The following is a 23,129-nucleotide window of genomic DNA, read 5'->3' on the forward strand; positions in this document are numbered from 1 at the left end:
TATTCAATCTGTCTTAATTTCTTTTGATTATTTGCAAACAAAAATCTTTCTCTGTTACAGTGATCCATTTCTTGGTGTTGTCGGTATCCACACATCTGAATTAGATGTTTTCAACACTGTCAAACAAGTCACTGGATATGTATCTGTATTACATGCTGGTCCTGGACAGGATGATCTGTCTTGTTTCAAAAATTTGGAAGTAATCGCTGGACGTGACCTCTATGAGTAAGTATTATGCAGTTATATCATCATCTGGTTATTGTGCGGTTGATGTTCATCATTCCATGCCCACATTGTTTGCCCCCCCCAAAAAAAATGATGTTTTAATTTTCTCCCAATGTGAGTAATTCCCAACTGAACATATACAATGTATCTTTGTTTTTTTGTTTTTAGCTCCGCTGTTGACTTTGTCGAGCGGAGCTTATCATATGAGTGATTGTCCGTCGTCGTCCGTGTCAATGTTTTACTTTTTCGACTTCTTCTTGAAAACTACAAGCCTGAATGCTTTGATACTTGGTGTATATGTACCTTGGGTAGACCTCTCTCAGATTTGTTCATTTTGTAATGATATCTTTAATTCTCTAATTTTGGTGAATATTTTTGTAATTTTTGGTAAAATGTGATATTTTCGACTTCTTGTTGAAAACCGCAAGTCCAATTGCTTTGATATTACATATATAGGTACTACATGTGGACCTCTCTCAGATTTGTTCATTTTGTAATGATATCTTTAATTCTCTAATTTTGGTGAATATTTTTGTAATTTTTGGTAAAATGTGATATTTTCGACTTCTTGTTGAAAACCGCAAGTCCAATTGCTTTGATATTACATATATAGGTACTACATGTGGACCTCTCTCAGATTTGTTCATTTCATGATGATATCTTTAATTCTCTAATTTTGATGAATATTTTTGTCATTTTTGGTAAAAAGTGATATTTTCGACTTCTTGTTGAAAACCGCAAGTCCAATTGCTTTGATATTACATATATAGGTACTACATGTGGACCTCTCTCAGATTTGTTCATTTTGTAATGATATCTTTAATTCTCTAATTTTGGTGAATATTTTTGTAATTTTTGGTAAAAAGTGATATTTTCGACTTCTTGTTGAAAACCGCAAGTCCAATTGCTTTGATATTACATATATAGGTACTACATGTGGACCTCTCCTCAGATTTGTTCATTTTGTAATGATATCTTTAATTCTCTAATTTTGGTGAATATTTTTGTCATTTTTGGTAAAAAGTGATATTTTCGACTTCTTGTTGAAAACCGCAAGTCCAATTGCTTTGATATTACATATATAGGCACTACATGTGGACCTCTATCAGATTTGTTCATTTCATGATAATATCTTTAATTCTCTAATTTTGATGAATATTTTTGTCATTTTTGGTAAAAAGTGATATTTTCGACTTCTTGTTGAAAACCGCAAGTCCAATTGCTTTGATATTACATATATAGGTACTACATGTGGACCTCTCTCAGATTTGTTCATTTTGTAATGATATCTTTAATTCTCTAATTTTGGTGAATATTTTTGTAATTTTTGGTAAAAAGTGATATTTTCGACTTCTTGTTGAAAACCGCAAGTCCAATTGCTTTGATATTACATATATAGGTACTACATGTGGACCTCTCCTCAGATTTGTTCATTTTGTAATGATATCTTTAATTCTCTAATTTTGGTGAATATTTTTGTCATTTTTGGTAAAAAGTGATATTTTCGACTTCTTGTTGAAAACCGCAAGTCCAATTGCTTTGATATTACATATATAGGTACTACATGTGGACCTCTCTCAGATTTGTTCATTTCATAATGATATCTTTAATTCTCTAATTTTGATGAATATTTTTGTAATTTTTGGTAAAAAGTAATATTTTCGACTTCTTGTTGAAAATCTCAAGTCCAATTGCTTTGATATATTATACATATAGGTGCTACATGTGGACCTCTCTCAGATTTGTTCAGTTTCTAATGATATCTTCTGTTCTTTAATTGCCATGTGCATTGCTAACAGCGGAGCCATCTCAGCCGACAGGCTGCTTGTTATTACAATTTAAATAAAATTGCAATTTAGATTGGGACTATATTGCAGAAGCGCTGGTAGTGAAAAGGTTTTAATTCATACATCCTGTATCCTTCTCACTGAAATGGTACTACAAAATTATCTCACTTTTACTTTAATTTTAGACCACACTGTGAAAATGGTTGGAAAATTATTTCATACATATAACTTTCAATATGTTCATCAAAGTATTAAAAAAGCATTTCAAATATTTTTCCTCTAATGGTGAAGCCATTTCAGTGAAAAGCGTTTCATAGAAACTAATAAATAGTTTATAAAGCCTGTTTCTTCTGAAGCTAACCTGCTCACAGCTAGTATCAGTTCCCAAAAATATTTTTTCGAAATTTCTGCTTTTTCCATCTATATTTACGAAAATGGTAACATTTCTGGAGTCATATTTTAACGAATTCACGTCCAATTCTAAATTTGTCACATTCATTTTACCGATTTTAACAATTATATTGCTAATATATTAATAAGCTGTTATAGCCACCAAAAAAATCAATATGCAAATTTGAATTATGGATTACTCATGTACCGTTTTGGTCTGTGTTTAAAAAAAATTCTGTAGTTATTAGTAAAAATCCATTTTTTGCTTACTCCATTGCACATACATGTAGATAATGATTGCTAATGTATGCAAATCATATGCAGATACATGCTAAAATATGCAGATATATGCTAACATATGTAGATATATGTAAATTATGCAAATATAGGCACCAATTTGTATAAATATATTTTGTCTTTGACTGCTGCATGTGACTTTTTTGCCTGCTTGACACTAACAGAGTTTTGTGGTTAAACAGTGGCAGCAGGCAGTCCTGGGTAATTTATACCACAGTCTTAGTGTGATAACTAATGCCTACTGATTGCAAAAATATAAGACAACTAAAATTCAACACATCATAATTTACTAACTACAGTTATTTAATTTGTCTTTTAACTCTGACTTTGAAGGTGTTCAGAAGCTCTAGCCAATAGAGAAAAATATGCTGAATTTTGTGATGAAGGGTCAGTTTAAATGCAACTTTCTTGGAGTTTGCTTCATAGCTTCCAACCAACCATGTAGTTCATGCTACCATAATTAAACTACTGTATATTTCAATTAAACTCAAAGTCAAGTCATTATTGCCTTATGCCACTGTGAAAACCATGTCAATAATGAAGGCTGGGAAATTGGAAGATTTTTCTGTTTTTGAAGTAACTTTTGGTAAATTTGTTAAAATTGTTGTTGTCTGCTTTTTACATATCTGCCAGCTTCTCAGCTTTCATTGGTTCTTTCATTGTTGTTGACTTAGTTCACTGTTTTGTAAAACAACCATATGTAGCTAGAATTTCTTTACTCTATACTTCTTCATTACCAATGTCTTTACACACTTTAAATTAAATTTTCACAAAATAATTTTGCACATTTATTCAATAATTTTCAAGACACATATACTATGACAAATTTACAGTCAGCTCGTATATGAGTGGTAATATACTTTATATGACTGACTAATATTTGCTATCCAGGGCGGCCATCTTGTAACTGACTCTGTTGTAAAAAACACAAGTTTATTTATGATATGCACATTTCAAATTCCTACAAGACTTTTTCAACCAACGATTCATTTGGGTATTATTAAAGCTATAAGCTGACAAAATTTGACCTAATTTCAATGTTTTTGTGTGGTTAAAATCTCTTGCATATTAGACAGAGAACCTGAAACACTTTTCCGGAGTATTTGAAACCAACTGTCATCCAACTGTAAGACTCTTGCTGATCAGCTTCTGACTTGGATGATGATTTAAGTTTCAAATACCTTGGGAAAAGTACTGTAAGTTCTGTGTCTAATAAGGTATTCATATCCAAGCAATTTTTCCATGCAATAATTCCAAATATGATCAAATTTCATTGTCGAATGACTTGTGTTTTTTAACATTTTGAAGGAATGATATTTGCATTTCATAACTTGTGTTTTTTTAGGTCTGATTAAGATTCAAGATGGCCGCTCTTGTATAGTAGATGTCAGTAAACTATTCAAATTTATTAGATTTTAATTTTTGTATGCAATCTGACTTTGGATAAGAATTAAAATGAAATTTGAAAACTAAATTATTAATGAATGTAATTTAGTAAAAATAGTTCATTTTCTAGTCATTGGTAATGAAGTTGTGTATTTGCATTGAGGTGTTGGTGATAAAATGTTCCATGCATATCATTTAAGGTTTAAATTCATTTACCTGCCATTAAATTTGTGAATTAATATGTAGATAGGCATATTTTTCATGAACATGTTCAGTTCAACTGTAAACTACTGCTAGTTGTTTTATAAAGTTGAAGAAGCACATCTGTGTGTAGTTTGATGTGTTATGTGCTTATTAGAATAATAAATTTAGATGTTGTTCATTATAATTCACCAATCAGAGTTGGTATTTATAGTCATGCGACTGTTAGAATGATAAAATACCCATGTTGAAAGCTTTTTTGAATTAAATTTTTAGAAAAGATCAGTTCCCAACTTAGATTTGTAATTGTTACTCCCTGAGTTGGTTGGAAAATTATTCCAGTCAAAGTTAAGCAGTAAAACCATCAACTAATGATGATTAGAAATCACAGTCACATGATTTAGAATACATTTCCACCCCCCTAGAATTCTCTTTATTCTATCATGTGTATTTTTTCCACAGGGGGTTTGCATTAGCTGTGATGGGCACCACTTTGAAGTCGCTGGGACTTGTGTCACTCCAAGAAATACGAATGGGAAATGTGTACATTAAGGAAAACAACTATCTGTGTTATGTAACCAGGCAAATGTTTAATGGAATTCTTAAAAATAAAAATATACAGTCCGCTTCTGTTAATAACAATAAACTAGAAGCAACATGCAGTAAGTGTTTATTCTGTTTGTGAGTTCACACATTTTATATTGCATTTTTACCTTGCCCGTACCATCAAAGATGGAAGGGAAAGGTATATTAAGGGAAAAAATTTGTCCGGCGTTGTTGTTGTTGTCGTTAATAACTGTTGTTGTGTGCACAATAACTTTACTAATTCTATTCCAAACTTCATCAAACTTGGTCACCTTATTCATCAGTATAAAGTCTTCCCTGAGTTTGAACAACAGATGTCCTGTATGAAAATATCATGCAAAAATTGAGAAAATCTGATAAAATATTTTGACTGTTTCTACTTGACTGATCACATCAAAGGTCACTGATCTCAGTGGAAATATGCTTTGTTGTATGTGTTCAATGAAGCAAATGATTTATCTTGTAATACTATCCTTGGTAATGTATCTCAGAATCCCATACTGGGTTTCAAAACCAACTCATGGAGAGATTTTTTGCACAGTCTGATACACATTTGCAAACCTACCAATAAAATCTTAACAGAAAACAAGATGTCAGAAAATCAATATAAGCACATATGAACTGGGTGCCAAACTTTGATCAAGATCTGAAGCTAATAGAAAATCTGTTTAGTTCAAAGTTATCAAATCAAAAACAATACATGAAAAAATACATAAAAAGCAAAACGCTGCATCCATATTTTGAAAAGAAAATTATTCTAAAATATATGTATTCTGTATTTGACAAACAGTTCATTTGACAAATGAAAACTCACAGGAATATGTTTCAGCTATTAGAACAGAATGATAGAGTTTTTATAATACTAGTTTAAAAACACACTTCAAAGATTGCAGTGTTTGAAGATGTATTTTCTCAGGAGGCAACAGTACTGTTGACTTCTCCCTCCATTGGACACAAACTATTTAAGTTGATTTGCATACAAAGCAGAGCTCGCAACATGATAGCTATTCATAAAGGGTGTTTTTTTACTTTTCATATAATACAGTAGTCACACAATGAGGCATATTTGTCTCAGTGAATCATTCATTTTTGACAGACACCTGTACAAAATACTTGGACAAAAGCCAGCTAGATTTTCTGTTATCTTGCATGTTTTATGAATCTATTTACGACTAAATGCAGCACTTTTTTTTGCAATGAGACATTTGTTTTTATACTAAAATATCTGAATTACTTTGAATAAAGCTGGAAATTATGTCCCTTAAAATAATTAAACAAATTAGGCACCAATGTTTTTGTAAGATATTTACATCTACATTGTATCAGATATTCGGTAGACTGATTCCCCACTGTTGGTTCAACCCCAAAACTTGTTTGTATTCAAAATTAATTATGACAATGCATAGATATATTGAAACAAACTATGATAAAAGGAATAATATTATATAACAAATGGCAAGGTCACCAGAGTTCAACTATGATATAATATAATGAATCTAAAGTAACTTAGGTCATTGACAAATCTAAAGCATATCTATTTCTGCACTGCTAAATCATCTGTATTGGTGACATTCAGACATGCACCACCATTTTCAAATCTCTTCTTTCAGTGGCCACTGAACATAACTGTGATCTATGTATTACTGGGGTATTTACTACAGAATGCAATGGCTATTCTGGCATCATTCTGTCATCATTCTGGCATCATTCTGGCATCTTTCTGGCATCATCCTGGCATCATTCTTGAATCACCTTGGCATTATTCTGGCACCATTCTGGCATCATTCTGGCATCATTCTGGCATAATCCTGGCATCACCCTGGCATCACCCTGGCATCATTCTGGCATCACTCTGGCATCACTCTGGCATCACTCTGGCATCACTCTGGCATCACTCTGGCATCACTCTGGCATCACTCTGGCATCACTCTGGCATCATTCTGGCATCACTCTGGCATCACTCTGGCATCACTCTGGCATCACTCTGGCATCACTCTGGCATCACTCTGGCATCATTCTGGCATCATTCTGGCATCATCCTGGCATCACCCTGGCATCACCCTGGCATCATTCTTTCATCATTCTGGCATCACCCTGGCATCACCCTGGCATCATTCTTTCATCATTCTGGCATCACTCTGGCATCATTCTGGCATCATTCTGGCATCATTCTGACATCACCCTGGCATCACCCTGGCATCATTCTGGCATCATTCTTGAATCATTCTTGAATCACCTTGGCATCATTCTGGCATCATTCTGGCATCACCCTGGCATATCCCTGGCATCATTCTGGCATCATTCTGGCATCATTCTGGCATCAATCTGGCATCACTCTGGCATCAATCTGGCATCACTCTGGCATCAATCTGGCATCACTCTGGCATCATTCTGGCATCATTCTGGCATCATTCTGGCATCATCCTGGCATCATCCTGGCATCACTCTGGCATCAATCTGGCATCAATCTGGCATCACTCTGGCATCAATCTGGCATCATTCTGGCATCATTCTGGCATCAATCTGGCATCAATCTGGCATCATTCTGGCATCATTCTGGCATCATTCTGGCATCACCCTGGCATCATTCTGGCATCATTCTGGCATCACCCTGGCATCACCCTGGCATCACCCTGGCATCATTCTTTCATCATTCTGGCATCATTCTGGCATCATTCTGGCATCACCCTAGCATCATTCTGGCATCATTCTGGCATCACCCTGGCATCATTCTGGCATCACCCTGGCATCTTTCTGGCATCACCCTGGCATCATTCTGGCATCACTCTGGCATCACTCTGGCATCATTCTGGCATCATTCTGGCATCATTCTGGCATCACCCTGGCATCATTCTGGCATCATTCTGGCATCATTCTGGCATCATTCTGGCATCATCCTGGCATCACCCTGGCATCACCCTGGCATCATTCTGGCATCATTCTGGCATCATTCTGGCATCACCCTAGCATCATTCTGGCATCATTCTGGCATCATTCTGGCATCATTCTGGCATAACCTTGGCATAACCTTGGCATCACCCTGGCATCATTCTGGCATCATTCTGGCATCATTCTGGCATAATCCTGGCATCACCCTGGCATCACCCTGGCATCACCCTGGCATCATTCTGGCATCATTCTGGCATCACCCTGGCATCACCCTGGCATCACCCTGGCACCATTCTGGCATCATCCTGGCATAATCCTGGCATCACTCTGTCATCACTCTGTCATCACTCTGTCATCATTCTGGCATCACTCTGGCATCACTCTGGCATAATCCTGGCATCACCCTGGCATCACCCTGGCATCATTCTGGCATCACCCTGGCATCATTCTGGCATCGTTCCGGCATCGTTCCGGCATCACCCTGGCATCATTCTGGCATCATCCTGGCATCATTCTGGCATCATCCTGGCATCATCCTGGCATCACCCTGGCATCATTCTGGCATCACCCTGGCATCATTCTGGCATCATCCTGGCTTCATCCTGGCTTCATTCTGGCATCATTCTGGCATCATCCTGGCTTCATTCTGGCATCATTCTGGCATCATCCTGGCATCGTCCTGGCTTCATTCTGGCATCATTCCGGCATCATTCCAGCATCAATCCGGCATCAATCCAGCATCAATCCGGCATCAATCCAGCATCATTCTGGCATTAATCCAGCATCATTCTGGCATCATTCTGGCATCATTCTGGCATCAATCCAGCATTAATCCAGCATCATTCTGGCATCAATCCAGCATTAATCCAGCAGCATCCTGGCATCGCCCTGGCATCATTCTGGCATTACCCTGGCATCATTCTGGCATCATTCTGGCATCATCCTGGCTTCATTCTGGCATCATCCTGGCTTCATTCTGGCATCATTCTGGCATCATTCTGGCATCAATCCAGCATTAATCCAGCATCATTCTGGCATCATTCCAGCATCATTCTGGCATCAATCCAGCATTAATCCAGCATCATTCCGGCATCAATCCAGCATTAATCCAGCATCATTCTGGCATCATTCCAGCATCATTCTGGCATCAATCCAGCATTAATCCAGCATCATTCTGGCATCATTCCGGCATCATTCTGGCATCATTCCGGCATTCTGGCATCAATCCAGCATCATTCTGGCTCAGTTTAACAAGCACAAGGGTTATCTCCATCGAAAACAAACTTGCGAAAACCACTGAATTTGTTTTTTGTGATTGTTGCTAATATATATGGTAAATGTTTTTTTTGCAGACGAAGATGGTGACATTTGCAATTCAGAATGTACAAATGTCGGTTGCTGGGGCCCACGAGCTGACGAATGCTTAACATGTAAAAACTATAAACTAGGAGAGGAGTGTGTAGAGCGCTGTGAGTTAGATAATGGGTAAGTGTTTATAGTGTTATTATTGAAATACAATAACATAACATGAAATTTTATGACATTTTTAGCTTAAAGAGATCGATATTTATGTACACCAACCCAATTGGCTGCTATTGACCAATACTTGGGATTATCAATGAGTTAGTTCACTTCTGCTGTCAGTTATGGTTGTTGCATTCATGTTTGTCAGACAAATCAGGTCAGACATTAGCATTTTATACATCCAACTATTACTCCAAATTTCACTGATAAAATCAATAATACTTTTTGCTCTTTTATAGTAGCACATATGTTTACACAAATTAAGAGGTGTGTCTATGATCTGATTTCAATGATTCAGCATATGATACATGCAATCTTTGGTTTGAATGCACTTGTAGTGATTAATATTTTGATAATGCTGTGTGAATACATTACTTATTATTGTTATTCTGTTAGGCAATATATGGTTTCTGACAGACAATGTGACTATTGCCATGAAGAATGCTTTGAATCCTGCTCCTGGTCGGTAAGTGTGTATTTTCTCCTTAAGTGCTGCACATTTCACAAGTCTTCCTGGTGTGTTATTGGTGGATTGTACCTTTAAATCTTCATTGCACTTTGAAGTAAATTCACATTATGAGTGAAACTCTCATTCCTTGTCGTGTTAATGGATTATTTCTGTATTGCAGGGGGCAGAGAACTGTTCAGCTTGTCTTAACGTCAAAGATGGACCATTCTGTAAATCTGAATGTCCTACTGCCAAGTATGCAGATCAGGATAATTATTGTCAGTTATGTCATGAAAACTGTAAAATAGAAGGTCCTAATTCTGGGTAAGGATTATCAAGGTCAATGCATAAAAAATGCTGATTTTAGACATCAGACAGAAACCTCAATTTTATTCTTTCAAATACATGCGTTAAATATAGATCATGCACATGCCGAGTTTCGGTCTCGAGCATTTATCGGGACCGAGATTGAGTTCTGTTCAGCATGTGCCGATTCGGTCCCGACCGTTCACACACAGGTTTCGGCACTTGCCGACTCGGTCCTGAGTCTCGGCACTTGCCGACTCGGTCCTGAGTCTTGGCACATGCCGAGATCTCTAACGTGAACGCCACTATTGTTTTGCTAGACCTCAAAAGTGTATTGGAATAGACATTGGATATTGACAAACTACTCCATTCCCAGGTGCACTGGTCCAGGAAATTCAATTGGTGGTGACAGTTGCCGCTCCTGTTCCCAAGTTTTATTGAATAAAGACGGGAATTTAGTGGAATGTATGGCACCAAATAGTGCATGTCCTGATAGACACTTTGAAGACTATCACATCGCTGGAACATTCATAGATTCACATGTAAGTAATCAAACTGACCAATCATATTGCTACAATTGAAACAGTTCAACCAATCAGTTTTTGAGATTCATAACTTACCAGGTGCATCAAACAATTTATTGTCTATGTGAATGCTATGTTAATGTTTCATGTAAGGCTAAATTCTGAGATGATTTATTTTTTCAGGTTTGCCAAGCTTGCCATGAGGAGTGTTTATCTTGTAACGACAAAGGACCTTATAGTTGCACGAAATGTGTTCATGTGCGGTACAGTAACGTTTGTATGCTGGATTGTCCACCTGGCTATTTCGCAGATGATCAGAAGATTTGTCAAATGTGTAATGAAGAATGCAAAGAAGGTTGCTCTGGGAGTGATCCCACAGACTGCAATGATTGTAAAAACTACAAAATTCCAATGAACGATAACTATCAAGAAGTCAATACTACAGTTGTAAGTTAATAATAATATAAAATAATAATGATGATGATGAAAAAATAATATTTATTAATCCACTGTTTCCTGTATGGGAAGTTTGGGATGAATTTCATCTTTGCTTATGCATGTGGTATAAAAAATTTCCCACATAATTACAATGTATCATATATCAAATTTTATTCTTTTCCTGTTTTTAGTTTTCCTGTGTTGCTGAGTGTCCAGTTAACAAGCCCTTCATTATGGATGAAAATATTTGTGTGAGCAACTGTACTGGAAATACCTTTTCAAATTCTAAAAAGCACTGCCAGTCCTGTCACGATGAATGTCTTAATGGATGTTATGATGACCAGCGCTCATCATGTTTTGAGTGTAAGCATTTGAGAGCAGATAATGGTGATTGTGTGCTGGATTGCCGACCTAATGAGGAGGAATCTAACGGAATATGTATCTCAATAGGAAGTCCATCAACAGGGGCAAGACCGTGAGTAATATTACTTATCTTTAGCGTAATCAGGACTGTAATTACCAACTACATATTTGCTCTACATCTCAAATTGATGCATTATCTGAAAATAGCATTTGTTTTATTCTGAATTATTTATACTGGTATGTTACTTATTTTGACCATCAAATCACCTCTGTAATTTATGTAATTGCATATATTACTAGTTATATATATATATATATATATATATATATATATATATATATATATATATATATATGACAAACTGATAAATCTTTGATTTGGACATCATGTGTTATCCTAGTTTTGCATTTCACATTCACTTTTTTTGCATAAAATGTGGTCACAATATCAGCATGTCTCAACAGTTAACACATAAATTATTCAAAATACTAACTCTAACATCTTGACAGGAGTCATTCACGTGTAATTGTGTCATGTATATTTGCATGCAGGTTTGTATGGCATTCTCTCTGAAAGTGGAAGACGGCTATAATACACTGTTTTCAATGAAATCACAAAATCCGTTATTTGAATCAATCTTGTTAGTAGTGTCAATCCTCCAAATATCTATGGCTGAAAATTAAAGATTTGAATCAATAAAAAAGCAATACTGATAGACAGATAAAAATGCTATACTTGAATACTCACACTTGCATATTGTTGCTTATATTTGCATATAGTTTGCATATTGCACTAACATTTGCATACTACATTTGTTAGTTTTTTGTGTGTTTTCATTTCATTAAATTCATAATAACTGTGTTCCATCTAATGTTGTTTCCCTTCTCTAAGGGTCAGCAGTACACCTATCATCATTGGTTGTCTTGTGGGATTCAGTTTGCTGCTCATTTTGATTTTCTTCGTCATCTGGTATTTTCGAAGACAAAGAAATATGGACGAAAAGAGGCGAAGTTACCTCGAATACACTGATTTTGTAAGTTTAAAGAGTTTTACCAAGTTTTATTTATTTTTATTTTTGTAAATTTTGAGTAAGCCATGGAAATGGCTGCGTCTCTCAAGTGAGAAATACTATTTATTTTTATCTGAAAAATACTTTCCTATTGTCTTGATTTCAGATCACTACTGATTTCTCTCTTGATTCCAGTATGCATGATGAATTTGACAAGCGCCCTCTTTGACACACTTTAACATATACTTTGTTTACATTCATTTAACCACTAAATGCGCTGATATTGTCTATGAATTCTGCATGTTATTTCAAGATGTTAATGTGCTTGAATTCAACTTGTACTGTTCATACTGCTTTCTTATCTGCTGTTTGTAATTTATTCTAATTGTTGGTTGTAATTTATTCTAATTGTTGGTTGTTATTTTTTTTGTATGCATGGTGTTACTGTAGAATTTGGATACATTCACAGAGGTAATTGTTGCTTTATGTGTGTCATTTTTTTAAAGAGATTTTGATAATATTTTAAAGAATTTTTTTGTGTACATGTGATATGAATTGAAAGTACAAAATAGCATGGTTTATGTACCAAGCTTTTCTGCTGCTTTGTTGGCTGTTGTCAATAAACTACGTTTTCTGTTTACATGTGCTGCACATTTTGTACTTTCTATACAGCTTTAGGTGTTATTTAATATTAATAATAAGTTTAATTTTTTTTTTTTGTGACAATTATAAATGTCATGTTCCAAATTTGAATATTTTCAGCCATTGACACCTAGTGGCGCTGCTCCAAACCAATCAACTGTGAGACTTATTAAAGAAACTGAACTGAAAAAAGGTGGTCTTTTGGGATCCGGTGCTTTTGGTACTGTATTCAAAGTAAGTGTACTTTCTATTGATGGAATCATTCTGAATGGCTTTTCTATATTTCACAAATCAAATGTCTTGTAAACTTGAGATATGGCCTTAACAATTTAACTTGTAATGATTGCCATTTCAAAACTCAAAACTATTGTATAAATCCAAGTACATCTCTTCCCTTGCATTTAAAGTTATGTATATTTTACAGTACAAATGTATATTTTAAGTGTTGATACTTAATCTATTATTTGTATTTACAGGGCATCTGGTTACCTGAAGGTGACAAAGTACGGATTCCTGTGGCCATTAAAGTTCTAAGAGAAGGAATGTCTGCAAAAGCCAATCAAGAACTGCTAGAGGTAAATTTGAATATTAATTTCAATTTTGTGTCACCTTGCACGTATAATCTGTACATATTTTAGTTTCAGTTTTCTTCTGTGAGAATATGAAAAAGCTCACATGTTATTGTGCATGTTTAATAAAAGCATTAAATTAGGTCTTAAATCTGTAAACATTGTCTCCAAGTGTTTGTAGCTTTTCGTCGCAAACAAAAATAATGACAAACATCTCAACTGATATCAAATTTAGTTTAAGACAAAATATATTTTTATATTTACAGGAAGCTTACGTCATGGCAACTGTTCAACATGAGCATCTTACACGGTTGCTATGTGTGTGTATGGCGTCACAAATGATGTTGATCACACAACTGATGCCACTCGGAGCGTTACTGGACTACGTAAGAGAACATAAGAGTAAAGTTAGCTCACAACATCTACTCAATTGGTGTACACAGATTGCAAAGGTGAAGATTTGGAATATTGTCTCAGTCGTGTAAATGTTTGTACATATTTCTCAGACATCTACAGACCATATCTGTAATCTTCTTCAGTTCAGTTTCTTCAGTCAGATGTCATTGAAAATTGCTAAATTTTGTAGCAATGGCAATGATATGGAGTCTCAGTGACTTTCCCAAAAAACTGTCTTCACAAATTCTTTACAATCTTAAAATTGGAAAAATTAAATGGTTTATTGTAAATTACGTGAAGCTTGTATTACTGTGGTGTATTTGTTTTTGTAGCTCAAATATTTATATAACCATTGATTAAGAGTTACACCCATTTCTAAATCTGTCATATTGTTTTCATCTGCACAATTTAGGGCATGGTTTACCTGGAAGAAAAACGACTTGTACATCGTGACTTGGCTGCTAGGAATGTCTTGGTAGAGAGTCCTATGAAGGTTAAAATAACAGATTTCGGTCTTGCTAAATTCATTGAAATCAACGAAGAAGAGTATACCGCAGCTGGTGGAAAGGTATGTGGGGTCAGAGGTCAAATTGCAGAATTTCATTCGGATATTATGTGTTCTAGTCATCCTTCCAAACTTACTCTAACAATTCCTCAACTAATAATTTTGTTTTCATACCCCATGCTTATATTTAACTCCATGTTTTCTTGGAATTGGGAAAATAATTTAATTTTCCTTTTCAACACAGATGCCTATCAAATGGCTGGCGTTAGAATGCATTACGCATAGAAGATTCACTCCACAGAGCGATGTGTGGAGTTTTGGTGTCACTGTATGGGAGCTTATGACATTTGGTGGTAAACCTTATGAGGGTGTCAGCGCCCGTGACGTACCTGATTTATTGGAAAAAGGAGAGCGTTTACCTCAGCCAACTATCTGTACAATCGATGTGTACATGATTATGCTAAAGTGCTGGATGCTGGATGCAGACAGTCGGCCAGTCTTCCATGAATTGGCGGAGGAGTTTACAAAAATGGCAAGAGATCCTCAACGCTATTTAGTTATTGATGTAAGTGGAGTGTGTCAGTTTAATTTTGTGAGATTAACATATTCACTAGTCAAGAGAAATCATACCACTGATGTTATTGACATTTTGTTATATAATGTATATAATTAAATCTAACATTTACTCTGCCATATGCTTGTCATCCCTTTTGAAACACATGGCACAGTAAATTAATTTCTTATTCAATTCCTTTTATAGAATGACGGTCATGAGCCGTTGCCAAGTCCCTCTCGCAGTGAGTTTTATCGAAGTCTGCTTCCAGATGAGGGTCCTGAATTATTGATGGATGCAGAAGATTACCTGCAACCAGTGAGCACGTTTGGACATAGTGCCGGAAGTGATGGGCTTGGATCACAGGGTTATCCCACAACATATGCACCTATGGCTCATCCACCTCCTGTATGTATTTTATTAGGAACCTAAAGAAAAAATTGATATTTTAACAAATTCATACTAATTCTTGAAATGACTTGTCACTATAAACACAATTAATTGTAATCTAATTTATAGATTGCACGACATGAAAGTGGAGGATCCAATGGTTACGATAGAGCATACGTAGGTGAAGGCGCCATAGCTAGCCCCACTGGTAGCAACGGCAAAGACATTATGCAGGGCAAACTAAACTGCCCTACAAAGAAAGAAGACAGTATTAGATACAGCACTGATCCATTATTACTATTACAAGCTCAGAAACAAAGAGGTAAGTAATCATGTGACACATTCCCAGCCAATCTGCGGCCAGTCATATACAGACCCGCCACAAAGTATTTACGCACCTGTCTTTTGATCGTTTTCGTAACTAAAAATAACAATTCCTGGTAACATGATGTGTTGACTTTAAAATATACTAAATTTAAGAAGAACTAGTGCATTTTAGTCAAAATAAAATGATTGATTTGTGTTTAGTTTTTTTGTATGTAGATGTTTTTTCAGTGAGCAAAAATCGCCATGGTTAACTCTATGGGAGCGCGCTCATTTGCATATCATTTGCATCTCATTAAAACTTCGCGCCATAAAACATGTGCGATAGTCGTGTCCTTTCTCATGCAAATTTGAACCAATTGGGAAGCTGAAATTATTTCAACACGCGCTTCTGGGTATTCCCACCTGTCAGTTGTAGTTCATGAATATTCTTATCGAGGTCATAGTGTCAGATACGTAATTTTTATTTACAAACATTGAGCCATGCCAAAAGTTAGGGAATTGTCAGAATTTACTAAAGGGAACATTGAAGCACTGTATACAGAAGGAGTGTCTAATAGGGAAATTGCAAGAAGACTGGGAATTTCTGAAGGCTCCATACGTTTCAACCTGCGAAAACTTCATCTGCGAGGTAGTATGGGCAATCGTCGTCGATCAGGTCGACCAAGGCGTACAACGCAACGCGAAGACCGGCTACTCATCAGGTCTAGTTTAGCGAATCGGTTTCACACTGCCCGTGATTTGCGTGCCAATTTTAATCGACACATCGCAGCGTGGTTGCAATTTGCCAGACAACGCATCGACTGGACTCCGGCGCAGTGGGATCTGGTCGGACGAATCAAAGTTTATGGTGTTTCGTAGCCGTGGAAGATTATTTGTACGTCGGAGACCAGGTGAAGAGTACGAGCTGAAATGCATTAAACCTACAATAAAATTTGGTGGTGGTAGCGTCATGGTGTGGGGATGTTTTTCGGCTACCAGCTTAGGGTCGCTGGTCCGTGTACCGACGACCATGAACCGATGGAAATATTTGGATATCCTGCAAAACGAAATGATACCGTCGGCACTAAGACTCGTTGGACCCAATTTTCATTTCCAACAGGATAATGCCCCCGTTCACATAGCATTGGCAGTGAGGGATTTTCTAAATAATCCACAAGAGTACGGTTATCTTCTCGACAACTTTACCACTTTGAATTGGCCTGCACAGTCTCCAGATTTGAATCCCATTGAAAACCTTTAGGAGTTGATCGATTTAGAGGTGCATTCCCGACCAGTTACTAACATCGAGGATTTATACGCGAGTATAATGGAAGCTTGGGGACAGTTCCAAGTGAACATGTGTCGGAAACTCGTCGATACCATGCCAAAACGGCTCAGAGAAGTCATCCAGCGAAGAGGTGGACACACGCATTTTTGACAATCGCCGCGTTCTATGTCTTCATGAATATTCATGAGCTTGCGTTTACACGGTATTCTCCATAGAGAATTCAAACGTTTTTTCACTGTTTCATTCAGACTGCCGTTTTTATTCAATCCTGCATGACAATGACAATTTTGTTGTTTTTATTGTGTGTAAAAACGCATATTTTATTAGATATATAAATATATTTATTCAAACCGTTATTGAGTTTATTTTATTGTATGATATCGTAGGTAGTAGCTGCCTGTAGTGTGGTGCGTAAATACTTTCTGGCGGGTCTGTAGGTTAGGGATATTAATAATAATCTTTTATATATGACAATAAATGAAAAGGTTAGAAAAAAAAAACAGAATGAGTAACTTTGTAATTTGTATTACCGGTATCTCATAATTCAAATTAGCCAATAAGCACCATTGTTTTATCTAGCCAATCGGGACATTTGATACATGTCACTTAATTGTGCTTGTTTTTATCTGTTCAGTCCTTGCACCAGGTTATGTTAATTTATAATTGGTTGTCACACGGGATAAGCAACTGTTGCATGAGATAACACTTGCATGATAATGTTATTTTTTTGTTTTTTTTAGCACAACTTACTGACTCAGAGGAGTACATTCCTCCTTCCCCAAAGTTCTCCCTAATGAGTTCACTGCCCGCGCAATATATGAATGTCATCAACATGTCACCTTCACCTGCGTTAGGTGAGAAAGAAGGCTGTTTGATGTGATCATAGCGGTTCAAATCTGGTCTCAGTATCTCAAATACAAAGTGTCTATTTTATTGATTGTTGAACTTTTCGCTTTCATACAACATGAAATGTACATTGCTTAAATTGGATGGGCTTGTTGCAAAAATGGAGGGGAAATAATTATCAGTGAGAACCAATAAACTGTTTGATGTAAACGTTGCATCTTTGCCTGATGCGGTGTCCAAAATATAGCAAATAAACTCAGTGAATAAAATTGCAAACTCACACATTTGTATTGGAGGTACTGGCAACTTGCATGCAGCTTCTGTATCACCTCTGTCACTTTTAGATCTTTCACAAATTAAACCTCTTCTTGAACCTTCTTCTTTTGTGAACATTCTTTACATTAGTGGTATAATAGTATAAGCTGTGTGTGTGTGTGTGTTCTGTTCAACCCTGGTTATTTAACCCCTGTAATATGTGTACACTCAGTTTAGTCTGTATCACTAATTGTATCACTAATTATATCACTAATTATTTCTACCATCAATGCATTGGCGCTGTAATTAATCTGACGCATATCATGCAAGAAGTGCCGGGAATTTGTTTGAAACTTTGAATGCTTTGAAGTCAATTGTCAATCGGCAAATATTTTACGGATATAATATACAGCATTTTCTGGTGGTGTACTTGCACTGCTAACTGTTATTATTTATGTTTATTTTTATTCGATTAATCAACTTTTTTTTATTGTGAAACATACGTTGTTTCAATTTTGCAAATTAATAATTTTTGTTTTACACAACAGCAGAATAGTGCAGTGCTTTCTTTAATCTTCAAAAGCCATTGATAGTTTTAAATAGCGCCCTCTATGTCACGAAAATCAATGCAATACTCCTTTGTTTCTTTGCTCTGTAGAATTTACTTGTTTTGGCACAAATCTTACAATTTTTAGTATTCTCCATTATATAAAAATAATTTTGTTTTGTTTTTACAGAATATTTTGAGCCACAGGAAGAGGAGGATGAAGAAGAAGATGCCCCAGGCTGTCTTTTGCCTGGCAATGCTGTAGATAACCTTGAATATCATCGTTTAAGTCAAGAAGAGGAGGAAGCTAATGCATTACACAACAGACAACCATTGATACCAATGTCGCCTTCAAACATGGTGCCTAATTACGGCCAACGACAAAACGATAGACTTTTAACAACACCTAATGGTGGTGATAGGAACAATGTTGCACATAGTCTTTCTTCTGACGGGACATCACCCGGATCGCCACCAAAGCGAAGTCTTATCAATTCCAGTATGAATTCACTGGATGGTAGTAAACATTCACTTGATAAAGTTTTGAACAATGTAGGAAGCGGTTCGTTATCACAGGCGGGTAGCGAGGAATACCTGTCAGATCACGACTATGTTAATGACATGCCCATACGTGCACCACCACCAATTCATATTGATGGAATGACTTCAACAAATACCATGGTCTGATTATATCACCTCAAATTATTCAATAGTTGGGCTTGTCTATTGTCCATCAATTATTCTGATGACATTGAAGTCATTTGCCAGATGGAAAGACGTGTCGTTGAATAGTTGGGAGTTGAACTGTACAATATGGAATGCATTGGGTACACAAGCTAAGGAAATACATATTAAACAGTTTTGTGGATGTTTATTTGGTGATACGTACTGTGTAAAGTCAGCCAAATTTGTTTTTCTCTAAGCAAGACATTTTTTTAAACAGAACTATTTTAAAAAATTTATGAAATAACGATTTATTAAATCAATAACTGTACTTCTTGTTTTTAGAGAGGGGGGGGGGCAATTTTGTGGGCAACTTTTGGTGCTTTAAATGAAACATACCGTAATTCATGTATTGTATCTGTAAGTGTAAGATAGAGGTTGTTGTTGTTTTTTAACAAAGAAGTTTTATTTTATTGCATTTTGAGTAAGTAGTTTGTTTCTGCAGACAGCTTATTTAAGTTTTCTCTTTATGTTGATTTAGTCATTGGCTAAGACATTATATCATGTGACTTTAGTCTTTCATCTAATTACAAACTCATTTTCCTGTTCCCAATAAGAATGCTAACGTTGTACTGGTTAAAAAAATAAATCAGTTCAGTATTGAGTGGTGCTGCTCAACATGACACATCATGTTTGATACGAGTTCCATACATGTGTAAATTACATTGCTTGCCTGAAATTCAAACATGATTATCCTCTATTTGTGATTTCATGTGGTAACAAAAACTGTAAAATATATGTATCCCATACTTTGTGATACTGTATCCAGAGTCCTTGGCATTTATGACATGTATCCAATACTTTGTGATACTGTATCCAGAGTCCTTGGCATTTATGACATGTATCCCATACTTTGTGATACTGTATCCAGAGTCCTTGGCATTTATGACATGTATCCAATACTTTGTGATACTGTATCCAGAGTCCTTGGCATTTATGACATGTATCCAATACTTTGTGATACTGTATCCAGAGTCCTTGGCATTTATGACATGTATCCCATACTTTGCGATACTGTATCCAGAGTCCTTGGCATTTATGACATGTATCCAATACTTTGCGATACTGTATCCAGAGTCCTTGGCATTTATGACATGTATCCAATACTTTGCGATACTGTATCCAGAGTCCTTGGCATTTATGACATGTATCCAATACTTTGTGATACTGTATCCAGAGTCCTTGGCATTTATGACATGTATCCAATACTTTGCGATACTGTATCCAGAGTCCTTGGCATTTATGACATGTATCCAATACTTTGCAATACTGTATCCAGAGTCCTTGGCATTTATGACATGTATCCAATACTTTGTGATACTGTATCCAGAGTCCTTGGCATTTATGACATGTATCCCATACTTTGTGATACTGTATCCAGAGTCCTGGGAATTACCCATAACTCGCTATGATTTCTCAGACAAGGTCTAATGCCAACTGTCATTTTTTGAGGGAAAAACAAAATCAGATTTTTGTTTTGAAATTTCAAATAATGTGTATATGTAGATAGGATTGGTATAAATTAATGTAAAGAAATTTCAGATCAGTTGGAGTCTGTTTCAAATCAGACTGAATTATGGGTAATTTTTTTGAAGTGGATTTTATATCAACACAATGGAGGGGTAAATGTAAACACTTTGTTCCAAGATCATAGGTCATGTTCCTTTTTTAGCTCTACTGCACATAGTTTTTGTTCTGGTGTAAATAAATGGATATATATTTAGGAGAAAAAAATCATCCATGTCCAAATACATCTTTAAAAATCATGTTTGTTGGAAACTGCGGTAAATTAATGCAAAATATAATTATATTAAATTTTTTAAAACAGCTTTCAGATTATCATAAGCTTTTAATCCAAACACATTAATCATGCCTTGTGTACATTTGACAAATGATAAATAATTAAATATATATTTAGCTTTATTTTAAAAAGTAAGCTTGCAAATTTGAATAAAAAAGCTAGCTGTTAGCAGACACTGCCATTCTCTATAATTTAAAATTCATTCCACATTTCTTTCTTTTTACGTATCAACATTATTGTCCAAGTAAGTATCAGAGAGAGTCAATAATATCAACCATATATATATTAGGTGTACATACAAAGGTGCAATTTTACATACCAACTAAAAAAATTCTATATTTGAACCATTCCATCCAACATTAGCAAAGCATTAATTATTTAGGAATTATTTGTATATAATTTAACCTGTTTTTTAGTTTTATGTTTCAGAAACGGGTGATTCCATTTATGTATGGGGTAATTTCAAATATAAAAAAAAAATGATTGTTGCAGCTGTAAGAAGACTTGAACAATAATTTCAAAGTTTTGTTAAATTCTGTATTTTTTGTAAATTACACGCTCACTCTTTCTTAACTATTGTTTCATTAAACCTGAATCTGCTACCCTCTATAAATAAATGTTTGCCCTGGGGAAAGCACAATCTCTGCCTTCAGGATGAATTGTTCAAATTTAGTTTTTATTTTATTTTATAAATTTTCAGATTTATCTTGTTTCATTTTATTATTCAATATTTTTGTTGTTTTTATGAAAATAAAGTATCGTAGAAAATGCTTTGTACAGTAAAAATAAATGTCTATACAAATTAATAAATTGTTATCGATGTCATGTACTGTATCTTTTGACAGGTGATCAGTAATCAGGGGTGCATGTACTGGACTGTATCTTTTGACAGGTGATCAGTAATCAGGGGTGCATGTACTGGACTGTATCTTTTGACAGGTGATCAGTAATCAGGGGTGCATGTACTGGACTGTATCTTTTGACAGGTGATCAGTAATCAGGGGTGCATGTACTGGACTGTATCTTTTGACGGGTGATCAGTAATCAGGGGTGCATGTACTGGACTGTATCTTTTGACGGGTGATCAGTAATCAGGGGTGCATGTACTGGACTGTATCTTTTGACAGGTGATCAGTAATCAGGGGTGCATGTACTGGACTGTATCTTTTGACAGGTGACCAATATTCAGGGGTGCATGTACTGGACTGTATCTTTTGACGGGTGATCAGTAATCAGGGGTGCATGTACTGGACTGTATCTTTTGACGGGTGATCAGTAATCAGGGGTGCATGTACTGGACTGTATCTTTTGACGGGTGATCAGTAATCAGGGGTGCATGTACTGGACTGTATCTTTTGACAGGTGACCAATATTCAGGGGTGCATGTACTGGACTGTATCTTTTGACAGGTGACCAGTATTCAGGGGTGCATGTACTGGACTGTATCTTTTGACGGGTGATCAGTAATCAGGGGTGCATGTACTGGACTGTATCTTTTGACGGGTGATCAGTAATCAGGGGTGCATGTACTGGACTGTATCTTTTGACAGGTGACCAATATTCAGGGGTGCATGTAATGGACTGTATCTTTTGACGGGTGATCAGTAATCAGGGGTGCATGTACTGGACTGTATCTTTTGACGGGTGATCAGTAATCAGGGGTGCATGTACTGGACTGTATCTTTTGACGGGTGATCAGTAATCAGGGGTGCATGTACTGGACTGTATCTTTTGACAGGTGACCAATATTCAGGGGTGCATGTACTGGACTGTATCTTTTGACAGGTGAACAGTAATCAGGGGTGCATGTACTGGACTGTATCTTTTGACAGGTGATCAGTAATCAGGGGTGCATGTACTGGACTGTATCTTTTGACAGGTGATCAGTAATCAGGGGTGCATGTACTGGACTGTATCTTTTGACAGGTGATCAGT

At 36.0% G+C, this 23,129-nt stretch overlaps 1 protein-coding gene across 5 annotated transcripts in view; it reads left to right on the forward strand.

Moving 5' to 3' along the window:
- LOC100372961 (epidermal growth factor receptor-like) overlaps window positions 1-22,004 on the forward strand; it is a 160,979-nt gene extending 138,975 nt beyond the window's left edge. For 2 of the 5 annotated variants that reach the window (XM_085495688.1, XM_078007210.2), the window contains exons 9-28: window positions 61-225; window positions 3,033-3,086; window positions 4,749-4,948; window positions 9,113-9,245; window positions 9,681-9,750; window positions 9,914-10,056; window positions 10,415-10,580; window positions 10,746-11,009; window positions 11,192-11,475; window positions 12,256-12,397; window positions 12,824-12,844; window positions 13,136-13,249; window positions 13,492-13,590; window positions 13,851-14,036; window positions 14,393-14,548; window positions 14,730-15,050; window positions 15,246-15,446; window positions 15,558-15,750; window positions 17,763-17,876; window positions 18,861-22,004. In XM_085495688.1, coding sequence (XP_085351814.1) covers window positions 61-225; window positions 3,033-3,086; window positions 4,749-4,948; window positions 9,113-9,245; window positions 9,681-9,750; window positions 9,914-10,056; window positions 10,415-10,580; window positions 10,746-11,009; window positions 11,192-11,475; window positions 12,256-12,397; window positions 12,824-12,844; window positions 13,136-13,249; window positions 13,492-13,590; window positions 13,851-14,036; window positions 14,393-14,548; window positions 14,730-15,050; window positions 15,246-15,446; window positions 15,558-15,750; window positions 17,763-17,876; window positions 18,861-19,357 — 3,523 coding nt within the window. In that variant the 3' untranslated portion in view covers window positions 19,358-22,004. The remainder of the gene's footprint in view (window positions 1-60; window positions 226-3,032; window positions 3,087-4,748; window positions 4,949-9,112; window positions 9,246-9,680; window positions 9,751-9,913; window positions 10,057-10,414; window positions 10,581-10,745; window positions 11,010-11,191; window positions 11,476-12,255; window positions 12,398-12,823; window positions 12,845-13,135; window positions 13,250-13,491; window positions 13,591-13,850; window positions 14,037-14,392; window positions 14,549-14,729; window positions 15,051-15,245; window positions 15,447-15,557; window positions 15,751-17,762; window positions 17,877-18,860) is intronic. The other 3 variants (XM_085495689.1, XM_085495691.1, XM_085495690.1) reach the window with 3 other exon arrangements.
- The last annotated feature ends 1,125 nt before the right edge of the window (window positions 22,005-23,129 follow it).

This window comes from Saccoglossus kowalevskii, chromosome 22, assembly GCF_978046115.1.
Source record: "Saccoglossus kowalevskii chromosome 22, keSacKowa6.1, whole genome shotgun sequence".
Classification (NCBI taxonomy): Eukaryota; Metazoa; Hemichordata; class Enteropneusta; family Harrimaniidae; genus Saccoglossus; species Saccoglossus kowalevskii.